Source organism: Vulpes vulpes, chromosome 1 (genome assembly GCF_048418805.1).
Source record: "Vulpes vulpes isolate BD-2025 chromosome 1, VulVul3, whole genome shotgun sequence".
Taxonomy (NCBI): domain Eukaryota; kingdom Metazoa; phylum Chordata; class Mammalia; order Carnivora; family Canidae; genus Vulpes; species Vulpes vulpes.
This window is the reverse complement of record NC_132780.1, coordinates 149,116,891-149,141,411: the sequence shown is the minus strand read 5'-3', so window position 1 is coordinate 149,141,411 and position 24,521 is coordinate 149,116,891. Positions and strand designations below refer to the sequence as shown.

The window sequence follows — 24,521 nt, the reverse complement described above, 5'->3', positions numbered from 1 at the left end:
GCAGACTTTTAGCCTCCAGAACTGTGAGAGAATAAATTTCTATTGTGTGAGCCACCCAGGTTGTGGTAATTAGTCGCCAATGGCCACAGAAAACGAGTGCAGCTACTTTGTGATAAATGAGAAGGAAAACACACAACAACATAGATGACTCTCAAAATAATGATATGGACTGGAAGAAACTAGACAAATCACAGCACTTATTGTATGCTTCTACTTATGCGTAATTCTAGAAATCGCAAACTAATTTTGCATGACCAAGCAGACCAGTGGTATGGGGAGCGACAGGAGGAAAGGATTGTAACAGGGCATCAGACCTGCTGTATTCAATTTACTGACTGTGGTGATGCTTTCATGGGGGATGCATATGTCAAAACTTATCCAACTGTACACTTAAATTACATGTTTTATTATAGGTCAGTTATGCCCCCAAATATGGTAATAATACTAATGGAGGCAAATAAAGCCCCAAATCTGTCCTGTAGATAGTCATTCTGGACAATTCATCTGCACGCCATGCTGCCTTGCTTGCCTCCTTGGCCTCTGGCATGTCGCCTTCTAATTACAAACTGACTGAAGTCTCTCCTGTCCTAACCCTCTTTTTTTTTTTTTTTTTTTTAAATTTTTTTTGTATTTATTTATGATAGTCACAGAGAGATAGAGAGAGAGGCAGAGACACAGGCAGAGGGAGAAGCAGGCTCCATGCACCGGGAGCCCGACGTGGGATTCGATCCCGGGTCTCCAGGATCGCGCCCTGGGCCAAAGGCAGGCGCTAAACTGCTGCGCCACCCAGGGATCCCCTGTCCTAACCCTCTTAGCTATCTACTTCTCCACCCCACAGAAAAAAAACCCCAACAAACACTACAAAACAAATCAAAACAGTTCTCTATCTCTATCTGGTTTTCCCATTGGCTATATCCTTCCCACTTATTTCTCACTTCCAAAGCTTCAGACATCTACATTCTAGCTACACTTCCTCTCACCAAAGGCCAAAGTGTTGAACTTTTGTTTCATAACTAATGAACTAACCACCACCTTAGTCCTATTGTTTCAAAGGTCTCTTCTCAATTTCATCTTCTTTGACCTCTTTACTGTAAACACAAGCCCACCCTCCCTCTCCATCCACAACTTACTGCCAGAGCCTCCCTGCCCTCCACTAAACTCTAGTTCTCATGTAATTTGGGGGCTCCCTTTGCTTATTTAGTGATTTATATGTCTTTCTTGCCACATGCTGTCACACTCATTGCATCCAATCCTGCTTTGTTTCAAAAGGACAAAATTAAAAAAAAAAAAAAAAGGACAGAATTTTGGCGAAATGAATAATACATTATCAGTGACAGCCCTCCCTCCTCCAGAGCTCAGGCTTGTGAGGATGCTACAGAAATGCTCCAGAGCCTGAGAGTGGGCACTGAATGCAGCATTTGATGGGGCAAGTTGGACAAGCCTCAAGAGTGACATGATTGTTGTCCCACACTCTCTAAGTTCCTTTCCTTTTTATCTTGAAATGTCTCCACCACTGTCTGCCAGTCCATCAAGGCCTTTTCCATAATGACACCTTCACTGGTGAACTCAACAAATACTGGGCATTCCCACAAGCACCCCTGGATATGAATGTTTCTTTCCATTCTGTTCTTACGTCCCCAGGTTATAGTTTCCTCACCCTAGCACTGGGGAAAGTGTACAGGGGGGTGGTAGTAGTCAGTAGAGAAGAAACATTTCCTACTCAGTAGGAAGGCTGCTATTAGACTTTGTAGGTGAAGGCTGGGCCCCATGCACAGAGATGGGGAAACATGGAAGCTGATTGAAATTCTGTTGTTAAATAGTCCAGTCATGAAATGGGCAGAAGACACGAACAGAAATTTCTCCAGAGAAGACCTATACAAGGCCAACAAGCACATGAAAAAATGCTTTACACCACTTGCCATCAGGGAAATACAAATCAAATCCACAATGAGATACCACTTCACACCGGTGAGAATGGCGAGAATTAACAAGACAGAAAACAACAAATGTTGGTGAGGTTGTGGAGAAAAGGGAACCCTCTTGTCTGTTGGTGAGAATGTAAGCTGGTACAGCCTCTCTGGAAAACAGGGTGGAGGTTCCTCAAGAAGTTAAAAATAGAGCTACTCTACAATTGAGCAATTGCACTACTGGGTATTTACCCCACAGATACTGATGTAGTGAAACAATGGGACACTTGCACCCCAATGTTCATAGTAGCAATGTCCACAACAGCCAAACTATGGAAGTAGCTGAGATGTCCTTCAACAGATGAATGGAGAAAGAAGATGTGGTGTATATATACAATGGAATATTACTCAGCCATCAGAAAGGATGAATACCTACCATTTACTTCGATGTGGATGGAACTGGAGGGTATTATGCTGAGTGAAATAAGTCAATAGGAGAGAAACAACTATATGGTTTCACTTCTATGTAGAAAATAATAAATAGTGTAAGAGACCATAAGGGAAAGGGAGGAAACTTAGCAGGGGAAAATTAGAGAGAAAGACAAACCATGAGAGGTTCCTAACTCTGGGAAACAAACAAAGGGTTACAGAAGGGGATGGGTGGAGGGATGGGGTGACTGGGTGACTGGCACTAAGGAGGACACATGATGGGATGAGCATTGGGTGTTATACTATATGTTGGCAAATTGAATTTAAATAAAATATTTTAAAAAAGAAATTCTGTTGTTATACCATCCTGACCGTGTAGTCCTACCTCAAGACTTAACCATACTTTTTTTGAGGTTGCCCTGGATACCAGTTGTTCCAGTATTATTGTGAGGAAATGAGGAAGGAAGAATCAAGTAGCATACTTGGCAGCCATCTTACCCTCAAGACATCTAATCTCCCTATTTTAGAAGAATAATGGCAGGGATCCAGAGATATTGGGGTTTGTCTAGGGTCACAGGGCTGGTCAATGGTAGGATCAGCCTATAGGCCAGATCTCCTGACATAGGCCAAAGCCTCTCCCACCTATTCACTGATCCAGGAAACATCTTTTGAATCCTAATATGAGATGTTGCAAGGGTACAGAGATATGGGGATGAGCAAGAGAGACAAAGGTCTTTGACTTAAAGGAGTTTACATTTTAGTGAGAGGAGATAGGCCACAAACAAACAAATAAATATCACAGTTATAACCTGTTATAGGGATATGAGGAAAATTGAACAGGAATTACACCAGAGAGTCGCTTGGGGGGGGGGGGCAGATAAGGGGAGAGCTTTGTTTTATATTTTTCCAGCATGATGGAGGTATAATTGACAAATAAAATGATAAGATATTTAAAGTATACAATGTGATGTTTGATATTCATAAATATTGGGAGAGGATTTCCCTTGAGTTAATTGACTCACCCATCACGTCACATATCTACTTTTTTTTGTTTGTTTGTTTTTTGTTTTTGTGAGAACATTTAAGTTCTACTTTCTTAGCAAGCTTCAATTATGCAATAGTGCTATCTACCTATAGTCACCATGTTATACACTGGATCCTCATACACCGTTCATCTTCTAGGTAAAAGTTAGTACACTTTTACCAACAAGGACTCTACTTTAGATGGATGGTGAGGGAAGCCCACTCTGGGGAAATGGCCTTTAAGGTGAGACATACAAAGTGAGAAGAAACCAGGCAAGCAAGGAGATGGGCAGAGGGATTCTAGACAGATGGGCACCTGGTGACTCAGTTGATTAAGCATCTGACTCTTGATTTCTGCTCAGGTCATGATCTCAGGGTCATAAGATCCAGCCCTGCATTGGACTAGTGGAGACCGTTTAAGAATCTCTCTCTCTCATTCCAGAAAAAAGAATCTCTTTCTCTCTCCCTGTACCCCTCCTTCCGAACTCACACTTTTACACTGTCTCTCTCTAAAGAAGAGAGACAGAAGGAGTTCCAGACTGAGGAACCAGCATCCTCAAAGCACTTCAGGTGGAAAAGTGTGCAGCGTCTTAAGTACCCCAAGCTAGAAGAGGCTCAGCTGCAAGGTGGGGGATAGCTATATGGCCTGAGATGGGGTGGCAGATAGCAAATGACACACTCCTACCAGTCCTGTCAAGGAATTTGGATTTTATCCTGATGAAATGGGAATCCAATGTCTGGTTTTTTTCCATGAGATTTTGCCCAGACAATATAGTATTTTAGGAGATATAATTTCATGTTATAGGTATTTGAAAACATAACTTGAACTATAGATGAAAAACTCATCTGCTTTCACACCAAAAAAAAAAAAAAAAAAAAAAAAAGGAGGACAAGAAAACTAAAAAGCAAATCACAGTGTGTGGATTTGCCAAACTAAATTAAACTACCTTTCTGGAGGGACGCCTGGGTGGCTCAGCAGTTGAGCGTCTGCCTTCAGCTCAGGGCATGATCCTGGGGTCCTGGGATGGAGTCTCACATTGGGCTCCCTGCTGGGAGTCTGCTTCTCCCTTTGCCGGTGTCTCTGCCTCTCTCTCTCTGTGTCTCATGAATAAATAAATAAATAAAATCTTAAAAAAAAAAACCCTACCTTTCTGGAGTTTAGTGGATAAGTATGTTGGTATGATTTATTAAATTGTAAAAAAAATAAATAAATAAAAATGAATTAAAATGTAATGGCCTTTTTATTTTTTTAAAAGAGTTTACTTATTTATTCATGACACACACACACACACACACACACACACACACACAGAGGCAGAGACACAGGCAGAGGGAGAAGTGGGCTCCATGCAGGGAGCCTGATGTGGGACTCTGGGATCACGCCCTGAGCCAAAGGCATATGCTCAACCTCTGAGCCACCCAGGTGTCCCTGTAATGACCTTTTAAAAAAGGATGAGGCCAGCTAACCACGCTAATTGAGACTACTGTTTGCTGGGTGTAATTCACTGACAAGGTAAAAGTGAACCAAAACATTTCAACAGAATCATTTAAAAATATCAGGAAGCTTCTAACTTAAACCTACGAAATCATTTCAAAACCAAAAGGAGCCTTGTAATGGAATAATTGCTTCTAATATTGTTTTATAAATTAATACTTTTATGCTAAGCTTTCTTTTTTAAATATTTTATTTATTTATTTGACACAGAGAGAGCGAGAGCACAAGCAAGGGGAGATGCAGAGAGAGACAGAGAAGTAGACTTTGCTGAGCAGGAAGCTGGACATGGGGCTCCATCCCAGGACCCCAGGATCATGACCTGAGCTGAAGACAGATGCTTACCCGACTGAGTCACCCAGGCACCCCTATGTAAGCTTTCTTGAAACAAAGATTCCAGTACAAGATTGTGTTTGCACATACACTGCATGCATATACACATATGTAAGGAAAACATGTACTAAATGCTAATGGGCTGAATTGTACTGAATTGTGAAGTTCCATGTTTTAAGGTTGTTTGACAACTTAAAAACATGAGATGAATATCGAAGAAATACTTGATTTTGCTTAAAGATTTTCCAATATAGTTTAAATAAATTAACTTGTTTGCTTATCTGGCTATCATCTGATAATTTTACAAAGCCTCCTTTTCTACTATTCATAACAATTTAGTTCCTAGAACCAAGCCATCCACTGGCATCAACACTGAAGCACAGACTCTTCCAAAGCAGACCAACATGTGCCAAGATAGTATCTATATGGAAGCAAAACAAACTTCCCTTTATGTCATCAGCAGGACATAAAGATTTTCCATAAACCAGAAAATATGCATCCAATTCCCATAGACACATGAAGATGTACTGTGCACTAGGCTTCTAGCTTGACTTTTATAGAGGAGAACATCCTTACTCTTTCTCTTAGATTACCTAGGAATCAGTGTTACTAAAAATCTGGTTTCAGAAAACAAAGCAGAACAGGGGCATGATGCCAAGATAATTAGAAATAGAATACCAGAATGCTAGGCTGAGGATCAAGGAAAAAGACGTGCCATTACCAGTTTGTTTAATTCCTTTTAGTCTTACGCCCTTTAAACAACGGGTTACTCCTTTAATTTTTTAAAAAAATTTCAGATGTCCTCTTGAAAGCTATTATAATTATCTACTTGGCAGGGTTATCTGCCTAATGATGTTCTTCTAGCTAGAATGAAATAAATGCACAATAATTGCTTCTAATCCCTTTTTTTCCTGCAAATAGGTTGAGGAGTATTGTGATCAGTGCTCTTGGAATCTATTGAGCCTTCTGACAATTTCCCTTGACTTTCAAAAAAAAAAAAAAAAAAACAGATTTGGAAATGTTATGAGAGGAAAGACAGCTGGAAAAAGTTGGTGGAAGATATTTTGTTTGGAAATCTATTTGGGGTCATTTGTAGGAGGCAGTTCAGTACTTGCTCTTAAACAAACAAGTTCAGTTGTTAAAATCCCGCAATTATGCTACAGTGTGTTTACTATATGTGTAAGTCACAGATACTTAAGATATACCCTTTTTTCTGCTTATAATTAAGTTATAGCTTTAACGAAAGCCCCAATTACAATTCAAATGATTTAAAATGGGTTAACCATATTGATTTAGTTATATTTGCCATATACTCTTGTTACTTTCTCACCTCAAATTAATATGTATATTTGAAACGAGTAGACGGGGGACTTAACATTATATGTAACACATTCGGGGGCTCTCCCAGCTACGCTAGCCCTTCTCTGCTTTCTTTTTTTCTCTAAGGTATGGTTTTCTCTATTAAGTCTCAGATAAGCTGTGCCCCAGGTCAAGTACTCATTAATGTCACAGTCTTCAGCTGGGGGACAGGTGGGCAGGTAAGTTGGGGGCAGGGGCCTTCCACATCCTCCCCAAAAGGGAAGGGAGCAGGATAATGGGGGAGCCCTGTGCTGGTCTAGTCAACTCCTGGGGGGTGGGGGTGACCCAGGAAACCCCAGGTCCAGAATGCTGAGGATGCCCCCACTTGGGGGAAACCAAGGCTTTGCCTGTCCAGAAAAAACAGAGGGGACAAGAGCTTGTGCACCAGGCTTATGGGTTTCTGGGAACCACCCCCAAAAGTGAATGCTTATGGTGGGGAGGGTCTGGACGGGGCCCCCTTGGCAGTCTTGCTGGGAGTTGGGGTGGCAGGCCCTGTGGACAGCAGGTAAAGTTCTGGGTGGCTTAGGTCCTCCCCAGCTCAGGCTCCTACCTGTGCTCATCAGAGCCTCCCCGGCATATGATCCAAGGTCACCCACTGGCCTCTACTCTACAGGAACCAGCCCAGAGCTGATGGAACCAGAGATCATTGACCATAATATTTAGCCCCAGCTCCTCATGGGGGCCTCCCCAGGCTCCATGAACTCAGCCTCTCTCACAGCTCCCCAAGATGACATGAGACTCAGAAGCCCATTGTCCTGTGGGAGGCACCTGCTTTCTTCCACAGCTGCCCCACATCTGCTGTAGGTGAGACCAGATGGGAAGTTGGGTCAGCTCACAAGCTCCCCGGGCCTCAGACTTTTCAAGGGAAATTTTCAGAGTAGATACTGTAGGGTGGAGATCCAGCTGAGCCAGTTCACAATTTCAAGAGTGCATACGTAGTTTTATATTTCTATAACTGAGTTTAATTTCTATTTTGAGCCTCATTCCACCAGGGATACAAACTAAAACTAGGCTGAGCATTCATCCCTGAAGCGGGAATGAGCACTGTTCCAAATCTCCTTGTGATTCAGAAGCCACCCCAGGGCCTTTAAAGCTTCAGTCCATTATGAATAATATCAGCTTTTGCTGAGCAATTAAAAATATTTTTATGATGGGAAATTTCATACATTTATGAAAATGAACAAATGATATAAAAAACTCATATACCCATTGCCCAGCTGCAACAATTAGCAATAAAAGATCACTCATGTTACTGAGGCTTCCATCCATTCTCGCTCACAACTGGGTTAATTGGAAGCAAATCCCAATATTATACTATTTTTTCCATAAATACTTTGACATGATTCTCTGAAAGATACGGATTTTTTTTGGCTTAGTGTAATATCCGTGTATTATTTCCTAGTTTCTGTCGATCAGGAACCCAGCTTTGCATTGATGGGATCCTGCGCTCAGAGTCTCTTAAGATCAGATTCCTTCTGAAAAGCATTCCATAATATCATTATAATACCTACAAAACTAACAGTAATTCCCGTACGTTAAATGTTTGTAGTTCAAATTCTCCCAGCATATCATCTATTTTTAAATTAATTGCTCGTTAAGATCAGAATCCAATAAAAGTTCCTATACATTGCATTTGTTTAAAGGATCTCTTAAGTCTCTTGAACCTATAGATTCCCCTGCATCTCTAATTTTCATGCAAATTTAAAAAATTCTTATCACACAATATAAGAGTAGAGGGTTCTTTGGGAATATGTAAGTTATTTGACCTGCAGAACCGTGCTTCTCAAGCTTCAGTGTGCATGTAAATCCCTGGGAATCTTAAAATGTAGATTCTAGAGGGTTTGGGGTGGAGCCTTTCCTAACAACTTCCCAGGTGATCCATATGTTGCTAGCATGGGGACCACTGTCTGAATGGCAAGCCTGTCCAGTTCCACATTATAGATTTTGTTGATTTTGCTAGTTGCATCCCTGAAGTGTTCATCTGTTTCCTGTATCCCATAAATTGGTATCTTTAGGCTTGATTGAATTCCTGGTCAGTTGTTTTGGCAAGAATTCTTCACAGGCAGTGCTGTACACTTTCTATTACATGACATTGGGAAAACTGTCATGTCTGGTTGTCCCAATTTAGTGATGTTAGGTGTTTAGAGTAGTCAGCCTGGCCTCTCCATTCTAGAGATCTCTATCAGTAGTTTCAGCAGCTATTGATATAACCGTTGTCTAGATCAGTGGTTCTTAATGCTGACTGCATATTAGAAAGATTCTAAGATACACTGGTGCCAGAGTCCTTTCCCAAATCAATGTGGGACCGGAGGGGGGTGTGGCGGAGCAGGGGGGGCAGGGAACGGGGGTGGGGGGAGAGAGAGAGAGAGAAGGAGAGAGAGACTGAGATTGAACCACCAATGTGCACTCATGCACCTGTGTGTGTTGCAAGCACCTAATAGGATGATTCTAAAGTACCACATAGGGGGCTGAAAAGCCATAGGTCTAGATTACTTTTTTTCATTCTGGTTTCCCAAATGGTAATATCCTCAACCTATCCTTTTCTCTTCACTTATTTTGCTGAGCTCTTAATGTGTAGAATTGTTTGTTTAAAAAGTGAGCCGGGTGATATGCTGCAAAGTAAATCAGGTCCCATTCCTAGCATGAAGACGCTGACTCTCTACTCTGAAAGCCACTCCTGCCCCTCCACACAGCCTCCTGTGCTTCCAGGGACCCACTTCTCCAGGTACCTCAAGCTATTTTTGAATGTCCAGAACCTGTCACCCCACCAAAGCTACTCCCCATGTCCCATAAGCCTTGAGTCTATCTTGGGGTGGTGCAGATAGGCTTTTTAATTTCTATACTATTTTAACTTCTTCAAAGTGAGCAAGGGTTATGTTTCTTTAAAAAAGGCATTTTCAGAGGAAAAAGGATGAAAAGACCCAGTTTGCCTAACTCTGCACTTTTGCTTTAAATCCTAATGAGTCATTGAAAATCCTCTTGAATGCTGTCTCCAGGCTTCAGAGGACACCTCAATTAAAGTACAGAGATTTACTTGGAAAGTGAAAAACATCAACCTCGCCTAATCTCTCCTGGTTTTGCCAGTCTGGGCTGTCAGTCTGTGCTGTGCTGGTAGGAGGAGGGAGGGGGATCTGTACAGATAAAAAGGAAAAAGATTGGGATGCTGGAAGCTCACCACCTGCTACAGGAGGAAAAGCTGGTCAGAGTCTTATTTTTGAATTCCTTCCATCTGTTTAGCTTCCTCACTTATCCTCTATCTATTTTTAAAAATGTATCTGTTATCCAATTAAGCTTTGAGAACACCAATTTGTGATGATAAACTCCATTTGTGAGACAGAACACAGAACGCAGACATCCTTGGAGCTGAGGAACAGCTTTGACTTTGGGCACAAGTCCAGAGCTTTCTGGTTCACTTTACACTGCTCTGTATGTTTCTGTTTCTCTCCTGCTCTCTCTCTCCCTCTCTCTCTCTCTCTCTCTCTCTCTCTCTCTGCGGATGGGTCTTCATCAGTCTCTCTCCCTGTTGCTTTGCAGGAATCCTTAAGCATGGCGGGAAAGCCCAAGCTTCACTACTTCAATGGACGAGGCAGAATGGAGTCCATCAGATGGCTCTTGGCTGCAGCAGGAGTAGAGGTAAGACACTGGATTTATTCATATTGTTTCCTTTTTTAAAAAGATTTGATTTATTTGTTTGAGAGAGAGAGAGAGAATTGAGCGGGGATGGGGGGTGGGGAGGACAGGGGGAGTAGAGGAAGGGAGACCCTGGGATCATGACTTGAACCGAAGGCAGCCACTTAATGGACTGAGCCACCCAGGTGCCCTCATATTATTTTCATAATGGGGCCATTGAGCACTTACTTAGAGAGCAGGTATAGGAAACTTCTCATATGATTCCTGAACAAAAAGCCGGTTTTGCCACCTGCTCTTTGGATACTCGGTTGTGAAGGAGGGAGTGAGTTCTTTTAAATAAGTGCCCAAGTATCGTGGAAACTGGTTGTGGGTACTGAGCTGACCCAAGGTGAAGCAAATAATAACTAACGAAGAAAGGAAGGGAGGAAGGGACTTGTTCTACCAAAGAGTTTCTTTCCATTTCGTCCTTGTCAGCCAAGTATTGGATTTGCTTAACTACATCTGTCTCATGAATATTGAGAAACAAGGTGTTTTTTTTTAAGTGCATAGAAAAGTCTCATAGAGACTGATGTTAGAACATATCATTCATTACCAAAAATATAACTATCCTATACTTTAATGAAGTTAAAAAATTCTATTCTCAACATACTTAAAAGCTAAGTTATTGAAGTTTTTTAAAAAGATTTTATTTATTTATTCATGAGAGAGAGAGAGAGAGAGAGAGACCGAGACACAGGCAGAGGGAGAAGCAGGCTCTTCGCAGGGAACCTGACATGGGACTCGATCCTCGGACCCCAGGATCACACCCTTGGGCTTGCACACAAGTGCGCTAAACTGCTGAGCCACCCAGGATCCCTGTTATTGAAGTTTATACCGACCTTTCAAAGATAAATATTTGTGTCTATATACACATTCATTTATACACATTCACTGTGAATATAAAGCAATTAGCCTCTTCTGTGACCCACAATTTTTTTTTCCTAGTCACTCCTAAGTGGGTCTCTTAGATCCGAAGATGAAAGAACAGGGAGTTTTCTTCACATTTCCGTGGTTTAACATGAGAATAGCAAATAACCCCATTCACTTGATATTTGTTTAGAATCTCTACATTGTTTTGACCCTGACAGAAGACATATGTTCATCTGTTCACTAGGAACGCAGATACCTTATATAAATGCAGCTTAGAACACAGTTTATTGTTTTTAAATATTTTGTGAAACATACCATCTTACAGTATCTGGTGGTACCAAGGCTTGAAGACATTTCAGGAGAATAGAACAGATGTTTTATACTAGAATCTAAAGAAACCTATAAAGCTGCTTCCCAGGAAAAAGCCTGATGTACATAGAATTGTAGGGTCTCCAAGAAGCCACAAAATACATAACATATCCTAGGCCCCCAGATTAAGAATTTCTGCTATAATAAAGCAACAAATTCTTGTGAACAAAGTTCATTATCACTTTTTTCAAAAATTCCTTTATTATGAATTATTTAAATGTTGAAGATATGTAAAGTTTAAAGAATGCTTGCTTTGGCAGCACATATAATAAAGTATGAAGAATATTTTAATAAACACACATGATGACACTATATGGAATGAGTATTATTATTTTGTCATATTTGCCTTAAGTCTTAAAAAAACATATGGGCTATGGGCATTTTTTTTAAAGATTTTATTTATTTATTCATGAGACACACACACACACACACACACAGAGAGAGAGAGAGAGAGAGAGAGAGAGAGAAAGAGAGAGAGAGAGACAGGCAGAGGGAGAAGCAGGCTCCATGCAGGGAGCCCGACGCGGGACTCGATCCCGGGTCTCCAGGATCACGCCCCAGGCGGAAGGTGGCACCAAACTGCTGAGCCACCCGGGCTGCCCTGGGCTATGGGTATTAATGTAATCTTCTTTTAAAAATAAAACATTAACAGATAAAGCTAAGATTCAGTTGGACCATCACCCCCATGTCACATAAGTAACCCCTATCCTGTTAGTCCAGCCTTTATATTTTTATGTGTGTGCTCACCAACCAACAACTTGTGCGTCCTTTGAGATAATTTATATAAGTGGTTCCTTTGGTGAATCATTCTTTATTTTCCTCCTTACACTCAATATTATGTCTTTGAGATCCATCCATATTGAGGCAGATAAATGACAGATGAATAAATGAAGGGAGTGGAGAATCAGAGTCATTCCTTTATTTTTATGTAGTGTTGCTTTAACATTAGATCTGAATAAAATATGGTAAAACACACAGGAGATGATGTGAACCCAAAGCCCACATACCAAAAACACTCCAATTTCTTTGGAGGGGGCACTATTTTTAGTATCTAATTAAAAAAAAATTGAACTTGTCCTTTCTTCTTCCAATGAGCTAATTTTTTCAAAACAATAAAAGGACAATTCTCCTTTCTGAGCCACATGAAGCTCCTTCCTGCATCTTCTGACTCCTCACAATTTTTATATTAGGGTTGGTATCCTCAAAGCTTCTTAGAGTTAGAAGAAAATTCTATAGTCAATATTTACCTTCTGTGCCTGATTTTTTCCTTTTGATGTGAGTCATAGGAAATTTTCAGAAGTTAAATAATCATGCTCTAGCATCAGTGACTTTGCTAAAACAGCTGTGTTTTGTTTATCTTCAGAGCCCAGGGTTCTTGCACATTAAGCCTTTAAGCAAAAGATAAAATTGAAGGAAACACACCATTAAAAACAAAAACGTTCATGTGGGAAATCTTTGGTGTGTGATCTGGTCAAACTCAATCTAAACCTACCAGAAAATTCCTCATGCAGTATATTGTCTGAGGAATTTTGCTGTAGCCCATGCCTTTGTTCCATGGCCACACCCAGACTATGAACTCCTGGGTGCTGCCCTCTTTCCAAGCTGCTCTCAGGGACCCACTTGGTAACACCTGGGCTGGAATTGGAGTTTGGGGCTAAGCTCTGAACTCTTGGAGCCTGGCCAAAGTAGACAGTTACCCTGGAGTTCCTGATGTGAGAAATTTGAGGAGAAATTGAAATCATAAACATATACTTTTTTGCCCCCATCACATTACATGAAAGTCATAAGCAATCTTTAAAAGTAGGGAAAAAGTGCTTTTTGGGAAGCGTTGTTTTATGTCTTAGTTGGTCCTATCTGTATCCTAAGATTTGATGTCAATTTGGGAATATGACTTCTTCCTATAAAGATTATTGAAATACAAATTACACATTTAGCAAAATGATAATATCTAAAATGTAGTGAGTTTGGAGATAAGGGATTCTAGCCCTGGTTCTTCCACTTTTTAGCTGTAGGACTTCAGACAAGTCAATTAACCTCTCTGGGCTTTATAAGTATCACATGAAGGCTTGGAAAAGAAGAGCACCAAGAGTTGTAGTTAATGCTGGTCTTCAAGGTTTAGGAATAAGGATGACCAGACATCTTGGTTTAATAGTAAGTATCCAGGATCAGTACTAGGGAACCACGTTATCCGTATCTTTTCTTAATATTTTTTATCATTCCAAACTGTAAATGTAAAATTTTAAAATTATTTTTGTTTCAGTGGGGGTAGAATAGAATCCTTGGGGAAAACACTGTTTTCCAATTACATGTTGGGGTTTTCCATCTCTAATTATGATAGAAATAATACAAAAAATTAATTGTGTTTAAATTTTATATTAAAATTATACTGTACAAAATGGCCATGTTCAGTCTGTGGATATATTCTAAGTCTCTGGAAGGTAACTGGTAATAATGTAGAAAAAACATTAAAGCAGAAATCTAAGACAAAAAAATTGAAAGCTGTAAGAAATAAACCGTACCTTGATTCTTCTTTCCTTAATGCTACAAAGTATCTTTTGAGTTTATTCAATTCTATTGTCAGATTGTAATTTCTGAGATTTGCTGCAATTTAATTTTTCTGTGTCTAACCATCTTGGGTTTAAAAAGAGAATATATAATAGAATGATCAAAGTAACATTTGGTTGTTCTTGAACCCTGGAAACTAGGGACAACAAACACTACCCAAGGGAAAGTTCTGAGGAAAACAGTAATGGTGAGCCAAACATGAGTGTTGGTCTTCCTTTGATAGGATCTCATTTAAAACATTATGACAACATTATGAGTAGGTATTAGCTCCATTTTCACATGTTAGGAAACTGAAATTAGAAGAGAGTAATTTATCTGAGCTAATGAAGGGAGTAGCCTGCATTCAGATTGTGATCTGAAAAGTCTACCTGGCAGGCTCCATCCACACAACAGGAGGTATCAATGTTACTCAATCAACTGAATTCAGTAAATCTTTTGCTTTAGTTTTATACCAAAACTTCCTTAGGTTCATAGAACCCAGAAAAGATCAGCGTGTGTTGAATAACTCCTTGAAACATTGGTTTCATTGGTAGTTAGGCATTTTACTTCTATTCAACTCTTTTTCCATAATACCAAAAGTAATAATAACAATAAAAATAATAGCAACATATTCTTTTTTTCATTTTTTAGTTTGAAGAAGAACTTTTTGAAACACGTGAAGAATTTGAGAAATTAATCCAAGGTGAGAAAAAAGCACACACACATTCAGTGGAGAAAATTAGCTAGACAGTGTCTATCAATATCTCTATGTCAGGAGGGCAGCACTTGGATCTTGCAACAAGCTTATGAATGCTCAAAGTAAGAGGAGTACTGCCCTTGAGCTTCTAAACTGTAATAATTTCAGCACCGTCCCCTTGTTTTCTCAGCCCTAGGGATGATACTTTCTGCAGATGTCACCTTCATGATACTGTACTGTCCCTTTGTTGCCTCTCAGTTCTCCAGGACCTAGTTGACTTCTTTGTAACTTAGTATGGTTAAAGTAACTAACTAGTATGGTTCTATCTCCCAGCTAGACCCCGACTGATGTAATTAGGGAGAAAATGTTCTTCCAGTTAAACCTGGAGGCAAGAGCAGAAAAACCAGGATGTTCTTGCCATGGATTCAGTCCAGAGAGCTGATTCAACTTAAGGAAAAGTGGGAAAAGTGCCAGCTTTACTGTTGCCCTTTTGATGAAGAGTCAGAAAGACACAGGAAGAGAAGGAGGGAAGGATGGTGCAGAGAGAATGGAATTCTTTTAAATTAAACCTTGGGCCTCTTAAGTTGCTGTTGATGTGTAACGCAAAGATTCCCTAGAAGACTGAAAAAATAAACTCCAAACAAAGAGCTGTCACTCTGATGGGAGGCCACTGGGACTCTGGTTCACATAGGTGAGTGGCATGGAATGTGTGGAAAGTACATGGAGGCAAATTACAAGGAGTGCTTTGAATTCCAGGTTGAGGATAAATATTATTGTCTTATAGGTGAGGATGTGGAGGAAAAGGAACCCTCATGCACCATTGGTGGGAATGCAGATTGGTGCAGCTGCTCTGGAGAACAGTATGGGGGTTCCTCAAAAAGTTAAAAATAGGACTAACCTATGATCCACTATTGGATATTTATCCAAAGAATATGAAAACACTAATTCAAAGAGATATTTGCACTTATGTTTATTGCAGCATTATTTACAACAGCCAAATGATAGAAGCTGCCCAAGTGTCCATTGATAGATGAATGGATAAAGATGTGCTACACACACACACACACACACACACACACAGAGACACACCTCTGGAATATTACTCAGTCATAAAAAATAATAAAACCTTGTTATTTGCAATGACATGGATGGACATAGAGGGTATAATACTAAGCAAAATTAGCTAGTCAGAGAAAGGCACATGCCATATAATTTCACTCATATGTGGAATTCAAGAAACAAAACAAATGAACAAAGAAAAAAGAGACAAACCAAAAACCAGACCCTTATCTATAGAGAACAAAGTGGGAGGTGGGTGGGGGATGGGTGAAATACATGATGGGGATTAAGAGTGCACTACCATGATGAGCACTGAGTAATGTATAGACTTGTTGAATTTATTGTACACCTGGAACTAATAGAACACTATGTTAACTGTACAGGAATGAAAACAAAAAAGTTTAACAACAAAAAAAGGAGGGATCATTTGAGGGTCATGTTAACAGCTAGGACATTACTATGATGGTTCAGAGGGAAAGAGAGTCTCACCAGCAGGGTGGCTACAGGAATGGAGAATAAGTGATGAGAAACAGACATTCTTGGCCAGAAAGAAAGCTTCTGTCTGTACCTTGTTGTATCTCCTGGAGGACACAGCCTCAAGTCTTGCACTCTACACATTTATCTGTGAATAAATACATAATTATTTCTCCTTGTGGATTAGTCTGTAAAATATTTTAATCATATTTAGTTACGTAGTCCCATTTTGTAGCACCTGAAGGGTTAAAGAAAACTCAGATGCTACCATTAGGGACAGTAAATAATCCAACTTTCCTTTGTACATTTAAAGGTGGAACTCTGATGTATGAACAAGTGCCCATGGTCGAAATTGATGGAATGAATTTGGTAGAAACCAGAGCCATCCTAAGATACTTAGCTGCAAAATACAACTTGTATGGAAGGAATATACAGGAACAAGCCTGGTAACAACAATTATTTTTTACTTAAACAAACAAAAAACGAAAATCTAACCATTAGACATGTTAGCAATTGTATGTAGTTCTTGATAGATTACCTGAAACTTCTTTTCTTGTTTTTTAACTTCTTATGGAAAAATCTAACACACAAGGAGAGAGACTGGTAAAAAAAAACCCTATGTACAGAGTTACTTTCAGCAATTATCAATTCATGGCCAGTTACACAGTTTATTTCATTTTCTAATTCTGTATTTAGAGAGAACAAAGCAAGGACAAAACCAATGAAGGAAATCTGCCTCTTCCTGATGAACTCTGTGTTTTGCTCCACTAGGTGGGAGTAAAGCACAGGGTAAATCACAAGAACAAACTCAAAATTTGGAGTGTGAATCTGTGAAATTGATTCAGGAAGTAGCCTTCCTGAGGAATAGCCACCTCCTCAGTCTCTGGCACATCAGATAGTCACCCAGTCTCCCAGACATTCTTCAGAAACATAACTAAAATTTTTAATGCAGTAAAATTTTTGAAATAGAGTTTGTATTTTAAAATCTTTTTTTTTTTTGTATTTTAAAAGCTTAACATAAGCTTTCTCATGCTTTCTAGCAGATTCTCATAGCCAAATTTCTGCTGATTGCATCTCTGCAGTGTAGTTTAACACATTCCTCTGTCTCTGTATTTCCTGTCAGTTGGTTGTAAGATATAGAAGTTTTATCAGACTCGAGTTCTTGTGGTTTTTGCAAGACTATTTCATAGGTATTGGTGCATTCCCTGATCAGGAAGCAAAAAATATCTGCTTGTCTATTTATGATGTTAACACCATTTGTGTTCAGTACTATCATTCCTTCTTTATGATGTTAACACCATTTGTGTTCAGTACTATCATTCCTTCTGCATTTGTTATCTAGAATACTTCTATAAAGAAAAGCTTTTCTTCATCTACTCTCTGGTTATCTGGAGTACAATTTCCTCTAGGAAAGACATGATAGACCTTTGTTTACCAATTTTCCAAATGAGTTGGCTCACCTGCATCCTACAACATTGACCAATTAATTATTGTTATTATTCTAGTATCACTGTGATCTTGTCAATGTAAATATCTCTGAGGTGTTTCAATTCACTTCAGTTGTTACTCTTCTTGATACTCAAATTGTACTACCTTTGGCCAGTGGGAGTGAAGTGGCTCCTGGGAATGTTTGACCTTACCCTAGTTATCTCTCAAAATTTCCTTATTACCTGATAAAATGTGATAATCCATATTTATCCTGTACATCTCTTATTCTAGACCTGAACTCAGCCATTTCTCTGAGGACCTGTGGTTCAAAATTGTTTTTAAGTACATCTTTCATAAAACTAATGTTTATAAATTGAAAATGAATTAAGAATTTTTATAGTGCCTTCACTGAGATATTGTTATGATAAAACCTCATATGTTAGAGACCTTATTATTTAAAACTCTTGCAACTACAAAATCCCAACATAACCCTACTGTTGCTATTGCTCAGGCAATTTGTTGCTGTAGACACCATCTCTTACGGTTCTGTGAGTTGACAGGGGCAGGCTGGATGGCACTCTTCAAGAGTCTCTCATGTGGTTCTTCCCTCATATATCTTGCACCTGGGTTAGGAGAACTGGAACAAATGGGCCTGGTGGGGTATGTCTTTCCTTCCACATGACATCTCCATGAGGACAGCTTGAGTTTCTATGAGGTGGCTGGTTTCCCTCAGAGCAAACGTGGAAGAGGACCAGGTGGAAACTGTAAGACTTCTTATGACCTAGTCTTGGAAATCTTAGAACATTACTTCCCCACATTCTGTTGGTCACACAAGTCCTCAAGAACCATTCAAATTCAAGGGAGAATGAGACTCATTCTCAATAGCAGAAGTAGCAACGAATTTGAGGCCATTTCAAGATACTTGTTGCTATTCTGGGTTAATGTTAAAAGAACTATGGCTCTGAAAGATTAAGAGACTCCCTTTGGACCAGGACAGGGTTTGCCAATGCCCAAACCAGTAGTCTTTTCACTATGGTGTCTTGTCTAACATAGTATATATTTTTCAATTCATTCTGGCATAAAGATGTGAGTGGTGGCAAGGGGAACTGTTGAGTAACTTCTGTGCCTTCTTGAATTGTTCTAACTTTCAGAACCTTCAGTCCAGGTGGAGATATTGTTGCTGGCATAGAGGTTCCTAGTTATCTCTTCCCCAACAAGTATAGACATGGGCAATTTCATTGATTTTTAAATTTATTTTTATTTTATTTTTTAAAGATTTTATTTATTCATGAGAGACTAGAGAGAGAGGCAGAAACATAGGCAGAGGGAGAAGCAGGCTCCCTGCAGGGAGTCCAATGTGGGACTCGATCCCAGGATCATGACCTGAACCAAAGGCAGACGTTCAACTACTAAGCCACCCAGGTGCCCCAGTTTCATTGTTGTTATAACATTTAAATAGTCAAATACAATCTTTGCCTAATATATTACTTTAGGACTATTTTATACATTGTGTTTTAATTAGCACTCATGTTACACAGTTGATATTCACACTCACATAATTGCTCCCATACTTTAGTCCTATAATTCTCCCATTTCTCAAATTGATCTTAATATCTCAAAGGATATTAAGTAGAAATGGTATTAACTCGTGGGACACTGAGATACCTGCTAACAAGGCAGGTGGAACTAAGGCATTACTTAATATGTTTCTTTGGCTCGTGAAATGATGATTCCTTTATCTGGAGCTCTTGAATTATCACCCCTTCTCTAGGATTGACATGTATGTAGAGGGTTTGAAGGACCTCAGTGACATGATTATGTTCTTTCCACTCTCCCTGCCTGGAGAAAAGGAGATGAATCTTGAATACATCCTTGAAAGAGCCACTACAAAATTCTTCCCCGTCTATGAGAAGGTAAGTGACAAATTCTGCCTTGCTGTATGACTTGGGTCAAGGGGGAGAAAAACTAACTAAACTAAAAGTAAAGAACTTCACTGGTGGGTGAAAGATCCCCAAAACACTCTGTGAAAGCAAAACTCTTCCCCCAGTTGCCATTATGAAACAAATCTCTTTCCTCTCACCTCAGTCTTCTGCATTTTATTTTTTAAGGATTTCATGCATAACTTCAGCAATATTTGTGGTTCTTGTGCTGACATAATTTCAGTTGCTTGATTTAATTCTGGAGTAAAACAGTCTTGTAAAAAGAATTCTAGGGGGAAAATCCCACACTAATTAGAGAGCTAGAGTAAGGGATAGGATGGATATTACTTCTAAAATACACGGGATAGTACCAGGGCTCAGGGTACTTCATAAGGCTTATCTGAATTCTACACAATATTTAAAATGTTAAGAAAAAAATTGTTCCAAAACTGATGCTATTTTTCATCTGTCTCTTCATTTTTAACAGCTGAAAATATGTCTGAAAAACTTGAGCTTTAAGCAAATACTTAGTACCAGCCCCGACACAGAGTTGGATAGCTTCTTGAGTTAACAGTGCTCTTGACCTCAAGGTCAAGATGCATTTGATATAATATCAGTCAATATAGGAAAGGATCATGAATAATGTTAAGGGTTTGGTAAAAACAAGACATCAGTTTTCCAAACCCACCAGCAATGCTGTTTTAATCCATCCTTTCCAGGTTGAGTAACAATGGTTCTAATTGAATGATTTAGTACATACACTTAAATATACTTATCATATCAACTATTTTATAGTCTAATCCTACAGATTTTTAAATTGATATTTATGTATTGAATATAGATTATAGATATTCTAACTTCCTAGGTTATACTTTTCCATTAATTACATTTAGTGAGTTATCAGTCTCTTTGGTCCAAGATGGAAGATGGATCAAACTGAATATTCTATACCTCCAGCTTTCTTGTTGTCATTCCTTCAAAATTATTTGAAAGATAATCCATTCCATTGTAATGAGCATATGAGTTAAGAGATTTTTTTTTTTAGTTAAGAGATTTTTATCTTATAGTTTACCAATAATGAGAATGGGATGGATGAGTTATGTTTTTGTGATGGGATACTATGAAGAACGGAGACTTCTCTCATGGCTAAAAATAGTATTAACATGATCATCACTCAAACAGAACTTTCCTGATGGTTCATTTTTGCTAAGTGCTTCCTATGTGTTAGCACTGTGCTATGCATTTTGCATGCATGATCCCATGTAATCTTATTAAATTCATTAAAGATGTGCCACTGTTCTCCCCATTTTGCAGAGCATAAAGAAGCATGGTAACTTCCCTGATGTCATACAACTAATCACACTGGGGCTGATACTCAGGTCTCTCTAACTCCTGATCCCAATGTCCAAGCATCACAAAATCAGTTTTAGGGCTACAAAATACCTTAGTGACTTTCTACTCCAACCTTTTCTATTCAGTTGATTTTGACTCAAAGTGACCTAGCAGTCAGAGCCCTATTAGAAAATTTACTTCTAGAAATACAGTGGGGGTCCCTGTGAGAACAATGTTCTCCCATGAAGAACAGTGCACTAAGGATACTGACCTGAGATGATGTGAGGAGAGAATTATCATCCTACACCCAGGAGGACCACCAATCCAGGCTATGGGGGTAAAATTATTCTATAAAGGTTCATAGAATAGGCACAGGAGATGTAATGAAAAGAAAACAAAGGCATGTGAGATTAGGCTGTTTCTGGTGTTGAGAATTCTCAGGACAATTCAGGCTATCTCACCTCTTTTGATGAACAAACCGAAGCCCTCAGAGATGGGATTTATATGTGTTCACACAGCTAGCCAGCAGCCAAGCTTAGGAGCCAGGTCTCTAAACTTCTAGATTTTCTGCCAAGTCTCACTGCCTTTATCTGCTAGGTATGCCCCTAAATCCTCTACTTTCTTTTCAACTGTCATGCAGGCACTAAGAGATCATGGGCAAGATTTTCTTGTGGGCAATCGGCTGAGCTGGGCTGATATACAGCTCCTTGAAGTCATCCTAATGGCTGAAGAATGCAAACCCAGTGTCCTCACAGGCTTTCCTCTGCTACAGGTAATGTTATCCAAATAACTCCCAAGAACTGCAGGAAGAATAAATTTTTATCATTTATTTATTCTTTCATTCAGTCCTTCATTATTATTTAAGAATCTACTAACTTCTTTATGCCAAGACCTGTGCTAAAGATACAAATATGCCCTTAAGGAAACATGTAGTGGGCGAGAGAAGCACATAGACAAATAACCTCAATCTAAGGTAGTAAATTTAAAAATAAAGTGAGAAAGGAAAGCAGATGAGGGTCATCTGGGCCAGCATGGGGATCCGAGGCAGACTTCTGATCCTAGGCCTTCAGTCTCCAAGGGTTTGCCCTGAATGTAGCAGAACCTCAATAAAATGGCTACCTTCCTCTAGATAAGGTGATGGGAAAACATTTAAGACATTATCATCCTAACATAGCCATTATTTAACAGTAACCATAACCACCGACTATATTCTTATTATGTGCCAAGCAGTATACCAAGCACTGAATGAGCATTACCTCACTGATTTTATTCCATCCTCAAAGTGGATAGGAAACAAGGCTCCAAGAGGTCAAATAACTGTCCTTCAAGTCACAGTGTTGGTAGGTGACGGGACTGGGACATAACCCTCAGCTGATTCCATGACCTGACTCCTAGAACACTCTGCTATGTTGGTGGATTCCTTTCTAACCTTTAAAAAATATATTTAAAATATAGTTGTTGTCAAAGTTGTGATAACTCTGCAGCCTCAACCTCCCACTTCATGTTACACAATAAGCATGTTTTGGTATTTTTATGTAATCTGCCTCATTTTGATACAACCTAGTCTTCTATTTTTGAAATTTTTCATGATTATATAATATTCCATGTACTATGCTCAGAATAATCTTACTTTAAATAGTGAAAACCATAAACAATTTAAATATTCAATACCAGAGAAGGGTCTACATAAACAAGGATGCATCCATTGGGTAGATTTTATGCAGCCACCTAAAGGTGTATTTTCAAAGATTACATAAGGACATGAAGAAATCCTTATGACATAAGGACATCTATTTATTAGTTATATATCAGGATACTCTGAAATATTTGCTCTTACAAGTAATGTTGCAACAGCATCTTTGTGGGTATAGATTTTTCCTCATTTAAAACGGTATCACTAGGAAGCAATCTGAAAAATGTGGTCACTTGGTTACAGACTAGGAACATTTTTGTGTTTTTTGAGAAATACTGCAAAGTTGCTTTGTACAAGGGTAGCATCGTTTCACAATGCCACACAGTGTGTGAAAACACCATTTTATCCCCTACTTCTGCCAGCCATGAGGAATATAATTTTTACACAAGGTTTCTCTCATTTGCAAAAATATGTATCATTTATATTTTGCCTATTTTGCCATATTTTCTTCTCATGGACAGTATACTTCTGCATTTTAGGAATTCAAGGCCAGAATCAGCTACATTCCCACAATTCAAAAATTTCTCCAGCCTGGAAGCCAAAGGAAGCCTCCACTAGATGAAAGCTCCATTGAGAGCGTGAAGAACATATTCAAATTTGAACGTGGCATGTTTCTCAAAAACATGAGCACTATAGTAGCAGAGTATTAAAAAATGAAGAGGGCTAGAGAATTCGGCAAATGTTTCACTTTGCATTTGTAGCAGTGCTCAGGAAGATATCATGAGGCCACTTTAATAAAGTAATAAGAAGCAAAAGGAAATAAACTAATACTTTGTAAATCGGACAACCCTTTTTCATAAAACAATAAAATACCAATCACTCATCAAAATGAAGATTCTTCTGCATTCTTCTTATTGCAAAAGAGTAAAATCATAAAGGCAATGGATATCAAAGACTTCTTTAAAAGACAAAAAACCCCCACATATACATATACCCTCACCTACTTCCACATCCTTTTGGGAAAAGTCCAGGACATGGCATAGATTCAAACTAGTTTCTTAAACTTTCAATCACTAGTGCATTTTACAGATATGGCATATATTTTTATAATCAATTTCATAGTTTCTGCTTCAGTATCATAATCAGAGTTTGAGTATGAATTATCAATCCAATTCTCAATTATCTCTGATAGTAAGTATGCACAGTACCCCAATGATGGCCACTTTTTCCAACTTTGTGCTAACAACCTCTTTAGCACCATTGGTATAAGTGAGATTTTTTTTTCTTTTTAAGTAGAATATTTTTAAAGTTTATCAAAGAATTTTGTCTGGGTTTTCTATTTGGTTACCCTGGTAGGCTCTCTCCTTCCTTCCTTCTTCCCTCCCTCCCTCCCTTCCCTTAATTGCATTACTTATCACTGGAAGTCTAATAACTTCCTTGGAAGTCAGCTGGGAAAGGTAACTGAACACAACAGTATCAACTCTGCTCTTACCAGGTAGGACTCTACCCACCATTTCATATAAAGAATGGGTTTGCAATCTGACACCCTAGAGTAGAGGCAACAGGATCAAAATTGCAGATTTTTATTTTATTTTTTAAAATATTTATTTATTCAGAGAGAGCGAGAGAGAGGCAGAGACACAGGCAGAGGGAGAAGCAGGCTCCATGCAGGAAGCCCGAAGTGGGACTTGATCCTCGGTCTCCAGGATCACACCCCGGGCTGCAGGTGGCGCTAAACTGCTGTGCCACCGGGGCTGCCCAAAATTGCAGATTTTTGAACTTGAAGGGATTTCATCAACCATTTAGTCCAAATTCCACCTTAAGGATGAGAAACTGAGACCCAGAGAGAGGTAATGACCTTCCAAAGAACATATAACCAGTCAGTGGGAAAACTGGGCTAGAACTCAGCTCTCTTGATAGTCAGTCTGGGGCCTGAAGATAACTGCTGTGGACACTGTCATAATTATACCTAAAAATGAAATGG

General features: G+C 39.2%; 1 protein-coding gene across 1 annotated transcript; it reads left to right on the top strand.

The window, feature by feature from the left end:
- Window positions 1-9,850: 9,850 nt before the first annotated feature.
- Window positions 9,851-23,595, top strand: LOC112914066 (glutathione S-transferase-like). Its single transcript, XM_025991057.2, has 7 exons — window positions 9,851-9,969; window positions 10,078-10,176; window positions 14,647-14,698; window positions 16,539-16,671; window positions 19,425-19,566; window positions 21,545-21,676; window positions 23,077-23,595. Exons 1-7 carry the CDS (start codon window positions 9,856-9,858, stop codon window positions 23,245-23,247), a joined length of 843 nt encoding a protein of 280 aa, XP_025846842.2. The 5' UTR covers window positions 9,851-9,855; the 3' UTR covers window positions 23,248-23,595.
- The last annotated feature ends 926 nt before the right edge of the window (window positions 23,596-24,521 follow it).

Coding starts and splice junctions, on each gene's coding strand:
- LOC112914066 (XM_025991057.2), top strand. CDS start 9,856: ATGATAAACTCCATTTGTGAGACAGAACACAGAACGCAGACATCCTTG. Junction 9,970..10,077: donor GGTTCACTTTACACTGCTCT/GTATGTTTCTGT, acceptor GTTGCTTTGCAG/GAATCCTTAAGCATGGCGGG. Junction 21,677..23,076: donor CAGGCTTTCCTCTGCTACAG/GTAATGTTATCC, acceptor TCTGCATTTTAG/GAATTCAAGGCCAGAATCAG.